The sequence below is a fragment of the Hesperophylax consimilis genome, chromosome 3 (genome assembly GCF_061612785.1).
Source record: "Hesperophylax consimilis isolate HC1 chromosome 3, BYU_Hcon_1.0, whole genome shotgun sequence".
Classification (NCBI taxonomy): Eukaryota; Metazoa; Arthropoda; class Insecta; order Trichoptera; family Limnephilidae; genus Hesperophylax; species Hesperophylax consimilis.
The window spans coordinates 44,290,236-44,312,670 of record NC_142838.1 but is presented as its reverse complement, the minus strand read 5'-3'; the positions used below and the strand labels follow the sequence as shown (position 1 = coordinate 44,312,670).

Genomic DNA, 22,435 nt, shown 5'->3' with positions numbered 1-22,435 from the left:
TCATTGTACAAACATATTGAGTTTTTGGTCAATGTTAGGATTTAAGTCAAAGTTAGTGTAACTTGTTTTAATGTGTAAAATGTTAATGCATGTGCTAAGTTGGGAAAATACTGTAAAATATTTATAAAGTCCCACTTGCTTAAAACTGAATGTCACCCTATCTGTCTTTATTATCTACTTTGCTTCTTCTTTTGAATAATGTTTAATGATTAGTTATGGTTCAAATATTGTTACAATATACTGTCAAATTACCCATCTGGTAACACATCTAATACTTATTTTTTCTTTAATTTTGAAATATTTTGTGTTTGTATGTAGAATTACATTATGTGTGTGATTACTCTTATGTTTGCTTCACTCTAATGTAAATTGTTAACCTCGATACAGGCTTAGTGCTAGTGAGGTTGATTTTTATGTGAAAAAAAAGTGTTTTATGTATTGTGAGATGCAATAAATAAGTATTATGAAGTATAAGTATTAGGGAAAAGTATTTTAATTTGAGTCTGAATAATAAAAAAAACATTGTTATGTAATCATGTATGTATAACTTACAAAAACGGCTTTACTTTGATTGTAAGTCAAATTATTTAGTAACAGACTATTTTTTAAATATGTAGAAAAAATGTTATTTGGTTCGAATTTATGAAATATAAAAGATGGAAAAATAATGTTTTCCTATTTTATTTGCATTTAAAAAATAACTTAACATATTAATATATTTACGAATTCTTCACTTCAAAAAACCATAAGGTCCCTTTTTCTTGGCAATCTGGGATTCTTCCAGGAGCAGAGATTCACTGAGTGCTTGGTCCAGAGTTGTCCCTGCTGACCTACAAAAATAACAATAAACCTATATTTATAATGAGATTATAATAAATTAAAATATTATAACTGACAAATCGGCTATTGCAGAAAACTTTAACAACTTCTTTACAAATGTAGTAGATCAAGTACTTGAATCTTGTAGTAAAATTGATAATACAACACCCGTTGACTCATCTTTACACTTAGTCTCAACTAACGATTCAATTAACTCCTTAGAATATTTTTCACCCATCACAACAAATGAAATTGATAAACACATTGACGGTCTAAAATCAAAAAACTCTACAGGAATTGATGGTTTATCAGGTAACACACTAAAAAAAATAAAACATTACATTTTAACTCCATTGCTACATATTTTTAATATATCCTTAAAAGAGGGACATTTTCCCGAACAATTAAAAATCTCTATCATAATACCAATTAACAAATCGAGAGAAACGCACATATTAGACAACTACAGACCTATCTCCTTAGTCTCAAACCTCTCAAAAATATTTGAAAAATGTATCAAAAATCGAATAATCAATTACCTAGAACAAAACAAAATTCTGTCCCAAAATGCAATATTCAATCTGAATAAAAAATTATACACATCTGTTGATCAAAATAAAAAAAAGTTTAGCTATATTTCTAGACAAGAAAAGCTTTTGATATGGTAAATCTAATCTACTTATAAAAAAATGAATCAAATAGGTTTCATAAATGATACACTAAAAATTCTTACTAGCTATCTCAAAGACAGAAAACAAAAAACAAAAATAGGGAATTTTTATAGTACTGAAACAGGAATAAAAAATGAAGTACTACAGGGAACTGTGCTTGGCCCAATTCTCTTTCTAATATACATAAACGATTTATGTGATCTTATGATCCCTGGTAAATTTGTATCTTACGCTGATGATACAGTAATAATAGTGAATGGAAAATCCTGGCCTGAAACTTTTTTAAAGGCAACAAAATCTATTACATATGTCTCATCATGGCTAGAAAGTAATAGACTTAAGATCTTAAACTATAATAAAACATTTTACCTAACATTTTATAAAAATAGTAAAAACAAACCCCCCTCAACTGGGTACCAGGACATAAAGGTATTGAGGGCAATGAGCGGGCTGACGAACTAGAATTTTCTTACTTAGAATTTAACCTTTTGCATGTCAACACTTATAACAAATTAATTTTAATTATTATTTTTTTTGGTAAACTAATGTTTAAGACAAGATTTTTTATGCATAGCACAAAGGGTAACAATTATTTTACAAGCAATAATTATTCGCCTGAAACACTCATCCACATTGAAAAATCTCCTGATAAAAGATACATGACGCCAGCGGGACTTGAACCTGTGTCCTTTCGATTTCCGGTCGACAGCTCTGACCACTGAGCTATGGCGGCTTATCTCTTATCCGCGAAATAATTCAATATATACTAGTGTTTCATTCAACAATTACTGCTTGTTACATTTTTTCACCTGAAAACAACCAACTTTATTTTTTATGAAAAAAGGCATTGTAAGTGCTAACTCTCTCACTAGATGGCGTCGAGACAAATTGTCTACATTTTTTGGTGAAGATACTAGAACTTGTCAAATATTAATTTTTTTTTTTTTGGTAAACTAATGTTTAAGACAAGATTTTTTATGCATAGCACAAAGGGTAACAATTATTTTACAAGCAATAATTATTAGCCTGAAACACTCATCCAAATGTTCTCTCGGACACGGGTTCAGTCCCGTTGGCGTCATGTATCTTTTATCAGGAGATTTTTCAATGTGGATGAGTGTTTCAGGCTAATAATTATTGCTTGTAAAATAATTGTTTAATTAATTTTAGGTTATATTAAAAACTATAAGGTATTTATCGAGGTTTATATTTTTCTTCAGTATTTTTTAATAAAGCAACTTTTAATATGATTTAAGATTTTCACGGCCAAAAGTATTTTTGTTATTTGTTTTTGGGGTATTATGCCGTGTTGCGCTAACTCCTTCTTTAGCCAACGTTTCGGACAGCATTGCAGTGTCCATCATCAGGGCAGATGTCTTATTTGAGGTTGTGTTAAAATGTGAGCTTAAGTATGAGGTTGTGATACCGTGTTGCCAGCTCCAACCCTCTGAGCTAACATTAACGTATCATTTTTTTTTAAATTTTTTTATTTAAAGTGGTTTTCTTCGTTTAGCTCTGGTGTATCCGTCAATTACCGGATACCAAGAACTATTAAGCTTAGCTCCATCGTCTCTATTAATGTTTACGGGATTTTTATGAATTTCAATGGCCTCCGTAATCAGCCGTGCTCTATAAGTTTTCGGTCTCCCCAGGATTTCAGGAACAAATCCAAAGTAATGCCCGGTGTCAATCAAATGCTCGGCAATTGCCGATTTGTCAGGGTGGCCGAGTTTACAAGCTCTGAAGTGTTCCGAAATTCTTTTGGAGATAGTCCGCTCTGTCTGGCCTACATAGACCTTGTCACATCCGGAACAGCTGAGTTTATACACTCCATCTGTTTCCAGAGGAAACTTAGTCTTTGCAGACCTCAGTAAGTCCTGTATCTTTGTTGTTGTTCCGAAGACAGTCTTGATATTTTCCTTTCTCAAAAGCTTGGCAATTTTGTCTGTCACATTGTGCACATAAGGCAGGAAGGCACAGCCTTTCGACTCTTGTTCAACTCTGTCTTCGTTTGGTGCAGATTTGGCTCTTATGATTTGCCTTGTCTGACTTGCTGGGTAGCCGTTACGCTCCAGTGCATCGGTCAGCTTCGTAAGTTCCGCTCCGATTTTATGTTCTTCGCATATTCTGGTCGCTCGGGTCACCAATGTATGGATAAGTCCTCTCTTCTGCGCTGGGTGGTGGTGCGAATCAGCGTGTAAGTACCGATTTGTATGGGTTGGTTTCCTATATACAGTATGCCCTAGGCTACCATCGTGTTTCCGCATCACCTCCACATCTAGAAAGGGCAGGATTTTATCTTCGTTTTCCAGTTCCATTGTGAATTTAATTTTGCTGTGGAGAGAATTAAGATGGTCCAGGAATTCGTTTAGTTTCTCCGTTCCATGAGGCCAAATGGCGAAGACATCGTCGACGTAGCGCCACCATACTTTAGGGACAGCCGAAGCTGTGTCGAGTGCCACTTCTTCAAACTTCTCCATAAAAAAGTTGGCTAGTACTGGCGATAACGGACTGCCCATCGCAACTCCAACTTACCAACAAGCAGTAAGATCCAAGCAGTCAACAGATGCGAGACAGAAACAAAAGTTTGAAAGGCTCAACCGAGACAAAAAAGGTGATCGAAAACAACTCGATCAAAATAAAGTTGTCATCAACATTTCGACCCTTGCGTTGAGCCCAGACGCAACTTCTGTACTGGCAAAGGGGATGAATTTTGCAGTGGCCCCCAAAAAGATACCTGTGGAATCCATCGTATGTGGTGTAGAGACTGCACTACATACAATGATGAAAGTACACAAAATGTCAGAGGTGCAAGCAGAGGACATCCGGCAAGAGACTTGCCATATTTTGAAAAGGGCTGAAATACCCCGCCCCAATATCACGAAAGGAGAGTTTATGGCCCTAAAAGAATTACGCGCCAATGAGGAAATCTTGGTTCTGCCAGCCGATAAAGGAAATGCCACTGTCGTGATTAATACGGCAGACTACACAAAGAAGATGGAAGACCTCTTGTGCGATTCAGGCACCTATAAGAAGATTAAAAACAACCCCACCAACAAGATTGACATAAAGACAAGGGAACTAGTGAAAGCTTCTAGCATCAGGAAAGAGGATTGGTCTAAGCTTTTTGTAAAAGCCTCTAGAACTCCTGCCCTGTATGGTCTCCCAAAAATACATAAAAAGGAAATCCCAATGAGACCGATTGTCAGCGCTATTGGCGCTCCTACATACAAACTTTCCCAATACCTCTCAAGATTACTGCAGATGCAAACTGGTAAAACTGAATCGTGGATTAAGGATTCAACAGATCTGATAAGTAAGCTCAAGAAAGTTAAGACTGAGGAAGGAGATATTTTGGTCAGCTTTGACGTCGTGTCACTTTTCACAAATGTGCCTCTAGAAGACTCCATGACAATGCTCAGGGAGATATATGAGGAAGACATTTGCAAACTTTTTGAACACTGCCTCAAAACGGGATACTTTGCATTTCAGGGTGAACTATTTGAGCAATTGGAGGGAGTTGCGATGGGCAGTCCGTTATCGCCAGTACTAGCCAACTTTTTTATGGAGAAGTTTGAAGAAGTGGCACTCGACACAGCTTCGGCTGTCCCTAAAGTATGGTGGCGCTACGTCGACGATGTCTTCGCCATTTGGCCTCATGGAACGGAGAAACTAAACGAATTCCTGGACCATCTTAATTCTCTCCACAGCAAAATTAAATTCACAATGGAACTGGAAAACGAAGATAAAATCCTGCCCTTTCTAGATGTGGAGGTGATGCGGAAACACGATGGTAGCCTAGGGCATACTGTATATAGGAAACCAACCCATACAAATCGGTACTTACACGCTGATTCGCACCACCACCCAGCGCAGAAGAGAGGACTTATCCATACATTGGTGACCCGAGCGACCAGAATATGCGAAGAACATAAAATCGGAGCGGAACTTACGAAGCTGACCGATGCACTGGAGCGTAACGGCTACCCAGCAAGTCAGACAAGGCAAATCATAAGAGCCAAATCTGCACCAAACGAAGACAGAGTTGAACAAGAGTCGAAAGGCTGTGCCTTCCTGCCTTATGTGCACAATGTGACAGACAAAATTGCCAAGCTTTTGAGAAAGGAAAATATCAAGACTGTCTTCGGAACAACAACAAAGATACAGGACTTACTGAGGTCTGCAAAGACTAAGTTTCCTCTGGAAACAGATGGAGTGTATAAACTCAGCTGTTCCGGATGTGACAAGGTCTATGTAGGCCAGACAGAGCGGACTATCTCCAAAAGAATTTCGGAACACTTCAGAGCTTGTAAACTCGGCCACCCTGACAAATCGGCAATTGCCGAGCATTTGATTGACACCGGGCATTACTTTGGATTTGTTCCTGAAATCCTGGGGAGACCGAAAACTTATAGAGCACGGCTGATTACGGAGGCCATTGAAATTCATAAAAATCCCGTAAACATTAATAGAGACGATGGAGCTAAGCTTAATAGTTCTTGGTATCCGGTAATTGACGGATACACCAGAGCTAAACGAAGAAAACCACTTTAAATTAAAAAAAAATGATACGTTAATGTTAGCTCAGAGGGTTGGAGCTGGCAACACGGTATCACAACCTCATACTTAAGCTCACATTTTAACACAACCTCAAATAAGACATCTGCCCTGATGATGGACACTGCAATGCTGTCCGAAACGTTGGCTAAAGAAGGAGTTAGCGCAACACGGCATAATACCCCAAAAACAAATAACAAAAAAAAAAAAAAAAAAAAAAAAAAAAAGCAACTTTTATTTCATATTTTACTTTTATTTTAGTGTTTACTACAAGCTGCCATACAATTGCTTGTTTGTGGTGCCAGATTATTTAGTTTTTTTTTTTTTTTTTAACATTATTTCTGGCTTTCACCCTTCAAGGGTGTTCTTGGCCATCATTTAAAATTATTGAGAAATGAAAGGTGAATTTAAATATTAATTTTATTTAAATGGGCAAATTTCAAAATTATAATGAAAATTGGAGTCGAGTTCAGACTTAGAAGAGATGAGATGTTGAATGGAGGGGAGGCAATTTTAGATAAGGCTTGATAGAAGAGAGGATATTTGTTTAGAGAGGGACAACCAAAAAATATGTGATCTAAAGTTCCCACTTCTAGACCACAGAATGTACAATCTGGGGAGTCAACAACGTGAATTTTAAAAAGATGGGAAGGAACGGAACAATGTCCGATCCTCATTCGAATGAGTGAAGAAATTTCTTTTTTTGAAAAATGAGGGAATTGCTGAAACCACGGTTTTGATGGAATAGTTCTTTGTATTGAGGCATAGCAGGCTCCCTTGGATTGACTAGCAATGTGCCAATACTCTGCCCAAACATTGCGGAATCTATCTTTGATGATGGAAAAAATGTCAGATAGGGGAATGTGGTTTACGAGGGTAACAACAGGGTTGGACGCTCCTTGTTTTGCCAAGGCATCCGCAATATCATTACCCATGATACCAACATGTCCAGGAATCCAAATCAGAGTTACAGTTTTACCAGAGCTTTGAATGGAGGCTATCATCTCTCGAATAAGGCATACAAAGTGATCATCAGGATGAAGAAGAGGACTGGATTTAAGTTTTTGGAGGGAACTGAGAGAGTCAGAGAGAACGAGGGAATGTTCGAAATTATTTTTGATTATATATTTGAGAGATTCTATTATTGCAATGCACTCGGCTGAAAATATTGAAAATTGATTTGAAATTGAATGAAATATTCTGTCATTAGAATTATTGTGGTAAACGTTAATACCTATACCACAGTTAGGAGAGTCGGGAGATTTGGATCCATCAGTAAATAAAAGAGAAAAGTTGGGCCATTTAGATGAAATAATGTCATTGAAAATATTATTGACAGTTCGGGCCGGGAGATTGGAATGACTTTTAAGGATTCCGATCCCTTCAAATATTGTTGGGGATAGGGTGACGTGACTATATTTTAATTTGTATAAGGGAAGTAGATCATTTTGGATGATGTGAAGCTCTGAGAGAGACTTAAAATTTTTACAGATGTCAGGAAGAGGTTTAGTTGAAGCTCTGATTGTAGATGAATGGGTTGAGTCAATGAACAACGAGACGCTGGGGATAACCTGATGACATTTAGAATTTAAACATTTAAGAACAAATTTGTCAGCAAATAGTTGACGCCTTAAATAAAGAGGAGGATCAGAACATTCTACTTGAAGGGAATTGATGGGTGACGATTGCATCGCTCCAGTTATAATTCGCAAAGATTTAGATTGAATTTTGTCTAATTTATCAAGTACATTTTTTGAGGCAGTACTAAAAAGTGGGCAGGCATAATCGAGATGGCTTCGAATAAGTGCGTTGTAAAGCAACTTAATGCAAGTAGGGTGAGCTCCCCACCAAACGCCAGATAAGGATCTGATGATATTTAAATTTTTTTCGCATTTAGTAACTAAATTATTAATATGGGAAGACCATTTAAGTTTCCTATCAAATGTTACTCCCAAAAATTTTACTTCAGAAGCGTTGGGGATTGGAGAATTTTTAAATAAAATTTGAACGGGGGGATTTTTATGGCGGTTTGAGAAGGTGACACACTGAGTCTTTTGGATTGAAAGTTCAAAACCATTTAAGGTGAGCCATGTGCAAAGGGCATTCATGGCTTCGTTAAGATATTTGACGGCGAGAGGGATGATTTTGGATGATAAGAAGAAAGCTATGTCATCTGCGAACTCAATAACTTTTACTTGTGGGGGAATAGTGACATGCATATCATATGTGTATATATTATACAGTAAGGGGGACAATACATCGCCTTGTGGTAAACCCTTCCAAACAGACCTATTTTGAGGAGAAATATCTGGAAGTTCAATGAAAATTTTTCTATCTAGAAATAGATTAATAATAGATTGGACAAACATGGGGGGAAGGCCAAGGCCTAGAAGTTTTTTTTTCAGGATTGGGATGGAAACATTGTCAAAGGCGCCTTCTATATCTATAAAGACGGCAAGACAAACTTCCTGTTTAGAAATTGATAAATTAATATCAGTGCTGATGATGGCAAGGTTATCTTGAGTGGATTTTTTTTTCCTAAATCCAAATTGAGATGGAGAGAGAAGCTGTTTACTCTCGACAAAAAATTCTAATCGGTTTTTAATTAATTTTTCATAAAGTTTACTGAGGGTGGATGAAAGAGCGATCGGCCTGTAGCTGGATCCAGAATTTGGTGATTTGTTTGTTTTTAAAATAGGGATGATTATTTGACAACTCCAGTCATCAGGCATTATACCAGTCTGGAAGATTTTGTTTAAGATGCTTAAGAAGTGGTTTAGAACATTATCATTACTATTTTTGATTATGCTGTAAGGTATACCATCTCTGCCTGGAGATGAGTCCTTGACTATTGATAAACAATTTTTTAGCTCAATTAAGGTGAATGGAGAGTCTAGCCAATGATTAGACATAGGAGTATTATAGATAGGCGTTATTTCATCTAAGTTAGGTACAGAAGGGGGGGCAATTTTGTCCAAGAATTCATCTATCCATTTAGAATGAGACGCTCGAGGAGATGGTGAACTGAAGGAGGATCGAAATCTTCGGATCATAGACCAAACTTCCGAAATTGGAGTGTTCGGAGATACTGAACTGCAGAAGTTGTACCACCCAGATCTTTTTTTTGACCTCAATACCCTTTTGGCATTGGATTCAGCGTTTTTGTATATAAGATAGTTCTCCATAGTCATATTGTAACGATAGGAAAGAGATTTAGCTTTCCGAATTCTTACTACTTTGGAACATTCCTCATCCCACCAGGGAGTTGGAGGGAGTTTTTTTAAAAGAGATTTAGTTTTAGGGGGAGGATTTGATTTATTTATTGCAGTTATGAGCATTGATTTGAAGTTATTATAGTCATCTTTGACGGAAAATATATTGGTGTCGGGTAAATTTAGTAGGAACTTGTCCATATGAGAGTTAAATTCATCCCATTTGGTGTGTTTCGTTTTAATCTTTGTCGAAATATGAGATTTGTCCGATTGGAAAGAAGTTTGATAAGTAATGGTGATCGGGAAATGATCACTGGAGCAAGGGTCGGGGGACACCACCCAAGAGGAGAGAGAACCCAGACTAGTAGAACATATCGAGAGATCCACTGCACTGGGGTTTGTGCTGGGGCGAGAGATCCTAGTAGGAGATCCGTCATTCAAAAGGAAAAGGTTGGATTGATCTAGGAAATCCATCACACTTCGACCATCTCGGTCGGAGAAAGCAGAACCCCAGACGGGGGAATGGGCATTAAAATCGCCTAATATAAAGAAAGGAGGGCTTAGTTGACTTACAATTTGCAACCAAATTTGTTTATTGAAGTGGGCTGTTGGGGGAAGATAGACTGAAATAAAGGATGTGTCCTTTATTTTAGCTGCAACCATTTGGAAGTCAGCATTGGGGGGTTTGATATTATTTATTGGGGAAAATGATATGGATTTCTTAATAAAAAGGGCAGCACCGCCGCCCGAACCTTCCGGGCGGTCGTCGCGGAGACAGGAATACCCTCCCACATTAAAGTGGGTGGATGGAGTAAACCAAGTCTCCGAGATAGCAGCCAAAGAAATAAAGTTGGAATTTAATAGGTTAAGGAGATCAGATTTGTTAGAAATAGCACTTCGGCTATTCCACTGAAGTATTTTGAAATCTTGAAGAGTCATTTTGAATAAATGATTTTAATGTGGAAATAATAGTAGCAGCGTTGGACGGTAGATTAGTTTGAGAAGAAATAAGGTCAATTAGAAGAATAATGAGAGTTTGGATAAATGAAGAATTGTCTTGGGAGAGTTTTTCAGAAAGTTTTAGAGAGTTCATTGAGGACGGATTATAATTATTTGCACACCCATTTGTGGCATTTGAAAGAGGTGAACCATTGGGATTTAAGAGCAGTGAGTTGTGTTGTTGCTGATCGTATCCAGGAGCCGGTTTAGAGATATCGTTTTTGTATGTGAATTTAGTTGAACGAGAAGAAGTTGTTGTAGAAGAGGGAAGAGGGTTGGATGAAGAGTTGCTGGATAAAGCCTCAGCAAATGATTTTTGGACAGGCGGGAATAGTTTAGAAGCCTGCAGAAAAGACAAGTTCTGGGAGGCCATAGAAATTTTTATATTTTTTTGGCGAGATTGTTCTGGGCAAGAAGTGTTGATAGCTGTATGTGAGCCTGAGCAGTTAAAACATTTGGGTGAGGAGGAAGAAGGACATTGGTCAGCTGCGTGGTTTTCTCCACATTTAAAACATCTGGGTTGAGATCTGCATGCAGCTTTGGTATGACCAAAACGGCAGCAATTGAAACATTGAGTGGTGGGATAAGTATACATTTCAACTGGTAATGAGTTGAAGAATAAATATATATGGGAGGGAAGAGATTGACCTTCAAAGGTGATAACTACAGATTGGGAGGGCTTCCAGGAAATTATACCCTCAGAGGAGTCCTTGTAATTTAGCCTCCTGGCTTTTATGGGATTGCCAATGTGTTGGGGGGTTGAAAGTGAAGACAGAATTTCTTCGATGGACAGATCGGTCGAGATACCTCTGACCAGGCCCATGCGAGTGACATTGAAAGTAGGGATATATGCCTTGAACTTTGAATTAGATGAAATGAAGATATTTTTGATGAAACTGTTGGCAGCTGACCCTGAGAGGAATTCGACGGAGATTCGGAAGCGACCCTCGGCTTTTACACCTCCAGGCTTGATTGAAAGGTTCTTGCTATTTGATAGGAATTTGCCAAATTCAAGAGGGTGGATGGTTTTTCCTTGCTCAGTTTTTTGGGCGTATACTATGAATGGGCCACGGGAATGAGGAGAATAAAAGTTTGTTGGAGGAAGTTGAGAAAGTGCTGGTGGGGATTGTGAAGTCGAAGGAGAGTCAAGTTTTATTGGGGAAGAAGGAGTAAATTTCCTTTTTTTGGTAGAAGTCAAAATGACAGAATCACTGTCAGAAATTTCTCCATTTTCCCCGTCTGGGGGGTCTGGAGAGGGATCTGGGGGCTTTGTAGGGGGTCCAGGAGGGAAATCTTCCTCCATTATTCACAACAGTAAACAACTACAATAATAGTATGGAAAATGACAGAAGTAAAAAAAGGTTATAAATATCTGGAAATCAGCAGCGAAAAGTGACTCCTGGAAGATCAGGAGGGAGAAGAAACCTCAAGGCACAACACACTACACTTTTTTTTTGCCAGAAAACAAAAAAGAATGGTAAAAAATTAATTTTAGATAGAGCAAAACAAAACAACTGATGACAGCCAAATGTTATTGTTGCAATCAGATTATTTAGTTATAATGACAAAAAATAATAATAATAAAAAATCACAATATAAAAATACTACAACTACACTCATAGACCGCATTCCACTAAAGGTATTAAGCATTCAAAGGGTTAATAATCTTAACTATAAAACAAAATCTTTGTGGTTAAACTCCATATCCATATGGATACATTTCAAAAAATCATTTATCTGAATATAAGTAGCTATTTTTGGGGAAACTATATGGTCGGGTATATATATGTATATACTATTTTTATAAATATATATACACATTCAGCCATACTATCTTCTTACAACCTTACTATTGAATTGTTGACCATTTACTATCTTAACTCATCTATACTCAAATATAAATAATTACTACATAAAAAGTTCAAATACACGATGTACTCGAAGCAATAACAAAATCTTATTACAAATTCCGAAAACACATACTACGTTTGGTCAACGAAATTTTAAATACTTTGCGACAAGACTCTACAACATTCTTCCAGACAGCATAAAACAATGTGATTCACAAAAAAAATTTCAAAGATAATGTAAAAATTTGGATTAAAAATAAGAATAGGGCCTTTACCGGTGCATTCACCCAAATTTGCAGTTATTGAAGTCACTACATTACCACCACATTATTGAGCGAATACTTCTTAATACAAGTATAGGTATGTTCAATGGTATTAGGAACTAACACAAATAATTCTGCCTCAACACAGGCTAGCCTAGTGAGGCGGTATTTGAGAAACCACAACTGTGCTTTTATTTTCTATTTACCTTCAAAATATTATGTTTGTATAAATAGTTCTTAATTTTTGTTAAATTTATAACCTTAAATATAAAAGTTACAAATTAATGTACACCTTAATATGTATGTATAGTTGTAATGTGTAAACTTTCCTAAATAAAGATATTATTATTATTATTATTATTTGCCACAGTTTTGTGAACTATTTCTGTTACTCCAAACGAAGTCATTTGGAAGCATGAATTGAATGTGCCAATGGACTTCAGGAACATGTTTGAATCTGGATCCGTGCCGATGAGCAAGCCGTTCAATGAAAAACCACTTCACATTTGTTAAACGGTATTTTTGATACACATTGTATAAAGATTGTGAAAGTTAAGATTCGAGACACATTCAATTCATGCTTCGAAATGACTTCGTTTGGAGTTACAGAAATAGTTCACAATACTGTGGCAAATGGTCAACAATTCAATTCAACATTAAAAATCAAAGGCCAAATGTACCACAAAGTAGGCTCATTGCGGCCAATACCAAACGAACCACATAAATTTTTACAAATCTACTTCATGGGCGGTGAGGACATCAAACGTGTGGATGCACGTTGCGGCTACAATAATCTCAATTCGCCTAATGCCAGGCGCATCGTCGGCGAACTGGACGCCTATTGAATGAGCACAATGAATTATTGAAATTCTTCAAATAGCACATGCACGAATTGCAAAGTGACAATGACGCTATTGTCATCAATCCTGATAGTAGATTCAATGCGCCTGTTGTTGCCGACGTTGCTGGAATCATGGTTGGTGAATGCACATCGACGCGAGAAATCGTGATTCAAAAAACAAACAATAATCTGGAGTTCATCACTGAAACACGCCGTTTATACGACTCTCTCCAATATCCGCTGATTTTCTGGAAGGGACAATACGAATATTGCATAAAAACTAAACAATGAGATCCCGCCACAGGTAATTCATCCATTATGAACATCATTACTCATTTTGATTTAATATTTATGAATGGATTAATATTTTTGAATGTGTTTTTGTAGTAGCCGAAACAAACAAGAAAGTGAGCTCGATGGTTTTTTATGCGTATCGTATGATGATTCTATGCAGTCAAGGAAAAAGTCATTCTGCGATGTCATGAGCTGTGCCAACAATTCATGGTCGACATGTACGCAAAGGTAGAGAGTGAACGACTGCGATTCCTATGACACAATCAACAGGAGCTGCATGCGGAAGAATACATTCACTTGCGAGACACTATCATGAGCGACGCCGACAGCGCTGAAATTGATAACTCTCTACGTAGGCAGTCCACGTCATACGCAAGAATACATATAGGATGCTACGACTTTCGTGCGCAAGTACGGACGACCGTGTTTATTTATACGTTTACATGTAATCCAAAGTGACAGGAGAAGTGCCAGGCCAAAATGTAATATGCAATACATCGTCATGACATTACAGCACGTGTGTTCAAACAAAAATCGATGTCTCTAATGAGCTTCATTACAAAATTACACGTATTCAGTCCCACACGTTGCTGGATGTATTCGGTAGAGTGGCAAAAGCGAGGATAACCTACATTTTGATTTAGTTAGTCCACAAAATACACCCTGAGGAAATCGATGTAATTTCTGCAGAAATTCCAGATACGAATACTGTTCAACTACTGTTCGATATTGTTACCACAAACATGATTCATGGCCCGTGCGGTGATCTGAATCGTTTATCGAATTATGTAATCGTGCGGATACTTTCGATGCCTTTGCACGAACACTACTCTATTCCCAAGTACCGCGCTATTTCAATTGTTGCGTGCCCTGGCCTATTCAAATCAAACACTTTGGGCAGAGTATACACAGTCAATCCAAGGCAGATTAAGTGCTTCTATCTGCGACTGTTGTTGGTTAATATCACCGGCCCATTGTCATTTCAAGATATACGCAAAGTGAATGAACAACAGTATCCAACATATAAAGATGCATGCCTTGCACTCGACTTGCTCGAAGACAACAATCACTGGGACGATATCCTTGCTGAAGCAGCATTGGGCTGTACAGAAACACAAATTTGTCTACTATTCGCTATAGTGTTAACTACATGTTTCCCGGGACGATCAGACACGTTGTGGGATGAGCACAAAGATTCAATCACTGACGATATATTGCATCGAATTCGTACACGGTGCAATGATCTAATGATTACATTCAGCGACGCTATGTACAATGAAGCATTGATTGCTATCGAGGATCTTTGCGTTGTCATTGCCAATTTACCACTCAGTCATTTCGGTATGAGTTCGCCAAATCGAAGTGCTTCTGATTTAATGGACATCGAAATGAATCATGAACTGCAGTACAATACTGTAGAAATGGTAGCGATTATTACTCGCAATTTCCCACTACTGACTTATGAAGAAAAAATCATTTGCGATTTGCGAACGCATTATGCTGGCAGTTTTGGCGTGACAAGGTGGATTCTTTTTTTTGGATGCACCAGATGGAACTGGCAAAATATTTCTCATTTCGCTAATTTTCGCCGAAATATGATCAAATATGGCATCGCATTGGCCGTTGCATCATCTGGCATTGCAGCAACTTTATTGGATGGAGGCAGAACAGCTCATTCAGCATTTAAGCTGCCACTGAATATTCAAAATAACCCAGACGCAATGTGCAACATAAAAAAACAATGATCCATGGCGACAGAGCTGAAACAATGCAAAATTATCATCTGGGATGAATGCACTATGGCACAAAAACATTATCTTGAGGCGTTGAACAAAACACTCAAAGATGTAAAAAAAAACAACTACAAACTATTCGGCAGCACTCTGTTACTTCTTTCAGGTGATTTCAGACAAGCACTTCCCGTCTTTCCACGTCCAACGTACGCTGATGAGATCAATGCTTTCTTGAAATCATCGCCACTGTGGCGTAGTGTTGAAAAAATCCAGCTAAAAATAAACACTGGTGTCCAAATGCTACAATATCCATCCGCTGACACACTCTTACATCAATTGTTAGATATCGGTGATGGAAAATTTGCTGTCTATGAAAATACTGGATGCATAAAATTGTCCACTAATTTCTGTAAAATTGTTGATTCGGAAAATGCTCGCATTGACCGCATATTTCCCGATGTACGCACACAGTACATAAATCATGCGTGTCTGGCAGAAAGAGCCATTTTGGCAGCAAAAAATGTGGACGTCGACGATTTAAACTTCAAGATACAGCAGTCGTTGCCAGGTGACTTGGTATCATACAATACAGTTTGCGATGCTAACGAAGCTGTAAATTATCCAACAGAGTTTGATTTGCCAGGCATGTCACCTCACCTTCTACAACTGGATTTGCCAGGCATGTCACCTCACCTTCTACAACTGATTTGCCAGGCATGTCACCTCACCTTCTACAACTGATTTGCCAGGCATGTCACCTCACCTTCTACAACTGATTTGCCAGGCATGTCACCTCACCTTCTACAACTGATTTGGTCACCTCACCTTCTACAACTGATTTGCCAGGCATGTCACCTCACCTTCTACAACTGATTTGCCAGGCATGTCACCTCACCTTCTACAACTGATTTGCCAGGCATGTCACCTCACCTTCTACAACTGATTTGGTCACCTCACCTTCTACAACTGATTTGCCAGGCATGTCACCTCACCTTCTACAACTGAAAGTTGGATCTCTCGTTATTTTATTTCAAAATTTGAACCCACCACGGCTGTGCAAAGGCACGTCATAAAAAAATTGATGAAAAACATTATCAAAGCCACCATTTTGAATGGCAAATTTCAAGCCGAACTTTTATCGCTGCCACGAATTCCAATGATTCACACGGACGTGCCAATTGAATTCAAAATTTCGTTAAATTTCCTATTAGATTGGCATTCGCAATGACAACCCTACCCCGCACTTCTCACTTACTTCTTTAAGCCCCCCGTCTGTCAACACTTGTCTTTGGGCACACACTGCGGGACACTCTCAGTTTATAACTCAAATTTATTTGTGACGAAATTTGGTTCGTCACAATAGCCAGGTACTCCCCAACCTTCCTCTCCCCATCTCCTTCCCATCCCCACTACCGTCAGCCTCATAATACACTTCAATTGGGGATGCCATAGTCTCACTGGCTCCAGATAGTTGGGAGCAGTTGGGACTCTCGTGCGGTATTCACATACAAATACTTTTTATTTAATTAGAATTTTTTGGTAATTTCACAAAACAGACAATACAGACGTGTGGGAAAAAAACTATCCAGTGATAACTACCACTCGAGCGATCACGTCAATAACTGAAATATGTATCCAGTGATAACTACCACTCGAGCGATCACGTCAATAACTGAAATATGTATCCAGTGATAACTACCACTCGAGCGATCACGTCAATAACTGAAATATGTATCCAGTGATAACTACCACTCGAGCGATCACGTCAATAACTGAAATATGTATCCAGTGATAACTACCACTCGAGCGATCACGTCAATAACTGAAATATGTATCCAGCGATCATGTTTTCTAAGCATTGATTTGGAATTTTCCCGCCCTCATTAAATATATCATACCTCTCAATTTTAATATGGATACATATAAACTGATTAAAGTGGAATATAGCCATTTAATTCACCTATATTTTTCCGTTTATCTAGTATTGTACGCTTTCTATCTGCTTCTACCTTTCCGGTTTACCTGCCATTGTTCAATAAGAAAACATAATGTTGAAACTAAGGCAAAGCTGGATTTTAGATACAGAAGGTACCAACTGTTTAAATCCATATATTTTTGTATTCCCAAAATCACCACTAAGAATGACGTCACAGACCGCAAAGTTAACCGTGGTAAGCTACAGCTTGACTAGTAAGTCTGCAATATTATATAGAAAAACAGTTAAGCAAGCAAGACTTACCATCCCTCTTTTAACTCTCTGGTCAAGGACACAGAATGCAGAGAGCCGCCGCCGTGAGTCATGACTGTGGTAATTTTCCCAACTGAAGAGGATTCTGCATCTGCTCCGTAGTATTTGGGGTTGCCAGTTATTCCAATCACCAGAGAGACGGGACTGCACTTCTCTTCCTCGGCACTTGGGTCCACCACACAGTTCTTACCGATCCTACACATTGTCACCTGAAAATACAATACATTATTCTCACTAACTTCTACTTAATACCCTCTACTACCTACCACATTACTTTTAGAATATTGCGTGTCCTTTTCCACTTAACTCTTCAGACTTTTTAATATTTTTACCGACAAGCCCCAATGACAGTTGAATTCTCGAATGTATTTCTTATTTTTGAAGAAGTCACAAAAAAAATACCATTTTAGAAACTAGATAAAATTATCTTTCAGATATTTGTATTTGAAATAAACATTGATATTTCTAAATATTAAAATTAATTAAAAAAACTCACTCAAACATTTTTACTCAAAACGTCCATAATTTTGTGAGAATTCCATAATTAGAAAACATATTCCATTTGTTGAGGGAATAACTAAGAAAACTGTCACTTCACTTTTCATACCGTTTATAAATTTTTCTATCAACAGTCAACGGAAAAATCCCGCCAATTAGTAATTTTTAGGATTTTCTCTGCGATATCAAGTGAAAATATCTGAGACAAACTGAGAAGAATGTACTTTTTATTTATTCTCTCTCTTTTTATTATATCTCCGCATTATAGAAAAAAAAAAAATAGGGCCAGATTTGCCCCTAAGCGGCTCTGATGAAATATGTTTATGGCTAATAATGTCCTTCCGAGGTTTGAAGGGTTAAACAAGGAATAGGTAAAACAGTATTGGCCTCAAAATCATAAAAAAATCTAACTTTATTAACCCTCTCAGTACCAGAATTATCATAGTTTTATTTGTCGCTAATGTGTTTTCAGCAAGAGTTAATAATATTTTCTTCATTGTAAAAGAAAAAGAACACAGTAAACAACTAACGTCAAGTATGTATTGTACTTTTCAATCTCCCATTTAAAAATAACAAAAATACCTCAATTGTAAAATTGTCATAAAAAAGAAAAGTTGGACATAAATAATTTAAAATAAGTATGTATGTATTACCAATAAGGGTGCACTTCCAACATTCAATCTGACAGAATTGAACAAATCATCTGACAATTTGAGGTCTATGGAACCTCCATCAATGACTGCTGCTTCTACTCGGGGCACTCGGGTGTTGAAGAGGGCTGCCTTAACTGCTAATGATACAGCATCAAAAAGATTGCCGCCACATTCCAAAATCTGCAAATATAAGATTTTCAACATATTATTTTCGCTACAAGGATTTTGTTTTATTGAATCAGCGTAAATTTTTGACATAATATTTTAGACAACAGACTTGGAACAAAGAAATAGATTAAAAGTACTTAATTATGACTTACCAATACATCTACAAATAACTTCCAACATTGCTTTTCAGGTAATATGCAGAGTTGTTTAAGGTCAAATGCTTGTGGAGATTCATACGCCCGCAGGAGGCAGTTAGATATGAGGGTGCCTAACTGTTCCCCGCCTCTGCCTTCAAACTCAGGGGTGGCGTTAGCTGAACTATAATAAAAGAAAACTATTCATCACTTATGGTTGTGGAGATTCATACGCTCGCAGGAGGCAGTTAGATATGAGGGTGCCTAACTGTTCCCCGCCTCTGCCTTCAAACTCAGGGGTGGCGTTAGCTGAACTATAATAAAAGAAAACTATTCATCACTTATGGTTGTGGAGATTCATACGCCCGCAGGAGGCAGTTAGATATGAGGGTGCCTAACTGTTCCCCGCCTCTGCCTTCAAACTCAGGGGTGGCGTTAGCTGAACTATAATAAAAGAAAACTATTCATCACTTATGGTTGTGGAGATTCATACGCCCGCAGGAGGCAGTTAGATATGAGGGTGCCTAACTGTTCCCCGCCTCTGCCTTCAAACTCAGGGGTGGCGTTAGCTGAACTATAATAAAAGAAAACTATTCATCACTTATGGTTGTGGAGATTCATACGCCCGCAGGAGGCAGTTAGATATGAGGGTGCCTAACTGTTCCCCGCCTCTGCCTTCAAACTCAGGGGTGGCGTTAGCTGAACTATAATAAAAGAAAACTATTCATCACTTATGGTTGTGGAGATTCATACGCTCGCAGGAGGCAGTTAGATATGAGGGTGCCTAACTGTTCCCCGCCTCTGCCTTCAAACTCAGGGGTGGCGTTAGCTGAACTATAATAAAAGAAAACTATTCATCACTTATGGTTGTGGAGATTCATACGCCCGCAGGAGGCAGTTAGATATGAGGGTGCCTAACTGTTCCCCGCCTCTGCCTTCAAACTCAGGGGTGGCGTTAGCTGAACTATAATAAAAGAAAACTATTCATCACTTATGGTTGTGGAGATTCATACGCCCGCAGGAGGCAGTTAGATATGAGGGTGCCTAACTGTTCCCCGCCTCTGCCTTCAAACTCAGGGGTGGCGTTAGCTGAACTATAATAAAAGAAAACTATTCATCACTTATGGTTGTGGAGATTCATACGCCCGCAGGAGGCAGTTAGATATGAGGGTGCCTAACTGTTCCCCGCCTCTGCCTTCAAACTCAGGGGTGGCGTTAGCTGAACTATAATAAAAGAAAACTATTCATCACTTATGGTTGTGGAGATTCATACGCCCGCAGGAGGCAGTTAGATATGAGGGTGCCTAACTGTTCCCCGCCTCTGCCTTCAAACTCAGGGGTGGCGTTAGCTGAACTATAATAAAAGAAAACTATTCATCACTTATGGTTGTGGAGATTCATACGCCCGCAGGAGGCAGTTAGATATGAGGGTGCCTAACTGTTCCCCGCCTCTGCCTTCAAACTCAGGGGTGGCGTTAGCTGAACTATAATAAAAGAAAACTATTCATCACTTATGGTTGTGGAGATTCATACGCTCGCAGGAGGCAGTTAGATATGAGGGTGCCTAACTGTTCCCCGCCTCTGCCTTCAAACTCAGGGGTGGCGTTAGCTGAACTATAATAAAAGAAAACTATTCATCACTTATGGTTGTGGAGATTCATACGCTCGCAGGAGGCAGTTAGATATGAGGGTGCCTAACTGTTCCCCGCCTCTGCCTTCAAACTCAGGGGTGGCGTTAGCTGAACTATAATAAAAGAAAACTAATCATCACTTATTCTTGTGGAGATTCATACGCCCGCAGGAGGCAGTTAGATATGAGGGTGCCTAACTGTTCCCGCATCTGCCTTCGAAATCCTAATTATAATGGCGTTAGCTGAAATGTAATAAAAAGAAAAATATGCATAATTTATGTATGTCACACAACTAGCAAGGATTAGTTCAAAAAGTTGCATAAATTAACTGAAATCCTTTACTGAAATAAAAATATGTTGCTTTATTCTAATAGATCATCAATAGTATTAATGAAAGTCAGCAACTAACAACATCAAATACTTATATTAATAATAAGTCCAACTCCAGTAAAATTTTGTAAATCTCAACAACTATTATCTTATTGTAGCGGTCTTATCATCTTTTCCAAAAATTTTTGAAACACTAATTTGTGAAAAACTGACAAATAAAATAAAACCATTCTTAAAAAAAACAATAAGGTCGTACGTGGGTAACCTAATTTTATTTTCGACTTCTTTAATATGAAATAATATATTTCATTTTTTTTTTTTTTTTCGGAATAACTTTATTGATTAAAACCTCAAATTGTAATATTTAATTATTGAAGACAATATTAGCGATTTCTAAACGAAAATCTGAAACAGAAAAATCAGAAAAGGATACGGTCACATCTAGGACACGAACCCAGGACCATTGTCTTTCCGGGACACGGTCCTAGATGTGACCGTATCCTTTTCTGATTTTTCTGTTTCAGATTTTCGTTTAGAAATCGCTAATATTGTCTTTAATAATTTAATATATTTCACATATGTATGAAATGAAACCAAGGCGCGCAACTCACGCTAATAGGAGGCCCTAGTGTAGCATGTTGCTATCAGAGTGTATAGGAAATGTCAGAAGTTGGAGGTATTATTATTAATATTATAGGTGTATGATAATATATAAATATATACATTTTTGTTTTGAATTAATTGCGGAAATTTCGCAACTAATTTTCCCGCACCAAATGGTTTCAGAGTAGTTCTTGCTCTTTGTTTGTTTGTTTTCGAACCCACTTCGTAAATAGAACAATATATGAAGTTCAACACGAATAATATCTAGGTAGAAACTATTTCATGATACGATCATTTTAATGTTTTTATTACCAGTCTACGAAGAATTCTATCTTTCCTTGATCTCGTTTATTCAAAGTTGGGACATCTATTTCAGCCTTAACACCCACTAGAATATCAGTATTGGCTAGCCGTAACCTCGCCGATCCGCTTGCACAATTTACTATATCTGTTTCCAGTTCCATTGGCCTATAGTCGATTCTCGCACGCCCATCCGAACGATAATCATCCTGCAAAGATAGAGGTTATAAAATGCTGTCATCATAAAAACATTGTATAATACACAACTTCGTGGAAAATTTGTTTGTACCTGAACGCCATGAATGATAAACATCTTTTCTGCATCGCTCAAAAGTATACTCATTTTCAGTAAATTAATAAAACTGTTGTTTTCTTTTTAGTAACCGCCAAAACCAAAATTGACCAGGATTCAGAAATCAGAACCATAGATAATCGTGGACATTCGATAAGGTACAGCTGTCAAATGTGACATTGTTAATGTTGCCAGACGACGATGTTTGTGAATAATAATATATATATCTCAGTTCCTCACTGGTAGATTAGAATTAATCCACAAAACTAATAAATAAAAATCTAAAAGCTCACCTTTATCTTTATTTCACATACGCATTTTTAATGAAATGCTTTTTAT

The 22,435-nt window shown here is 37.7% G+C and overlaps 1 protein-coding gene and 1 pseudogene across 1 annotated transcript; one reads left to right on the top strand and one right to left on the bottom strand.

Annotated features, from left to right (window-relative positions):
- Positions 1-543: 543 nt before the first annotated feature.
- On the bottom strand, positions 544-22,233 carry Rrp42 (exosome complex component Rrp42). The gene is made up of 6 exons (XM_089650741.1): positions 22,094-22,233; positions 21,817-22,013; positions 18,959-19,124; positions 18,639-18,818; positions 17,479-17,696; positions 544-830 (listed from the first exon to the last, which is right to left on the bottom strand). The coding sequence occupies exons 1-6, from the start codon at positions 22,145-22,147 to the stop codon at positions 731-733; spliced, it is 915 nt and encodes a 304-aa protein (XP_089506867.1). The 5' UTR covers positions 22,148-22,233; the 3' UTR covers positions 544-730.
- On the top strand, positions 12,804-13,599 carry LOC149425603 (uncharacterized; annotated as a pseudogene).
- Positions 22,234-22,435: the final 202 nt, after the last annotated feature.

What these genes read in the sequence shown, in the direction of transcription:
- Rrp42 (XM_089650741.1), bottom strand. Translation starts at nt 22,147, where the DNA reads ATGAGTATACTTTTGAGCGATGCAGAAAAGATGTTTATCATTCATGGC. An exon ending in ATAGAATTCTTCGTAGACTG is followed by an intron (nt 19,125 to 21,816) that starts GTAATAAAAACA and finishes CTTTTATTATAG; the next exon opens with TTCAGCTAACGCCACCCCTG. An exon ending in AGTTATTTGTAGATGTATTG is followed by an intron (nt 18,819 to 18,958) that starts GTAAGTCATAAT and finishes TTATATTTGCAG; the next exon opens with ATTTTGGAATGTGGCGGCAA.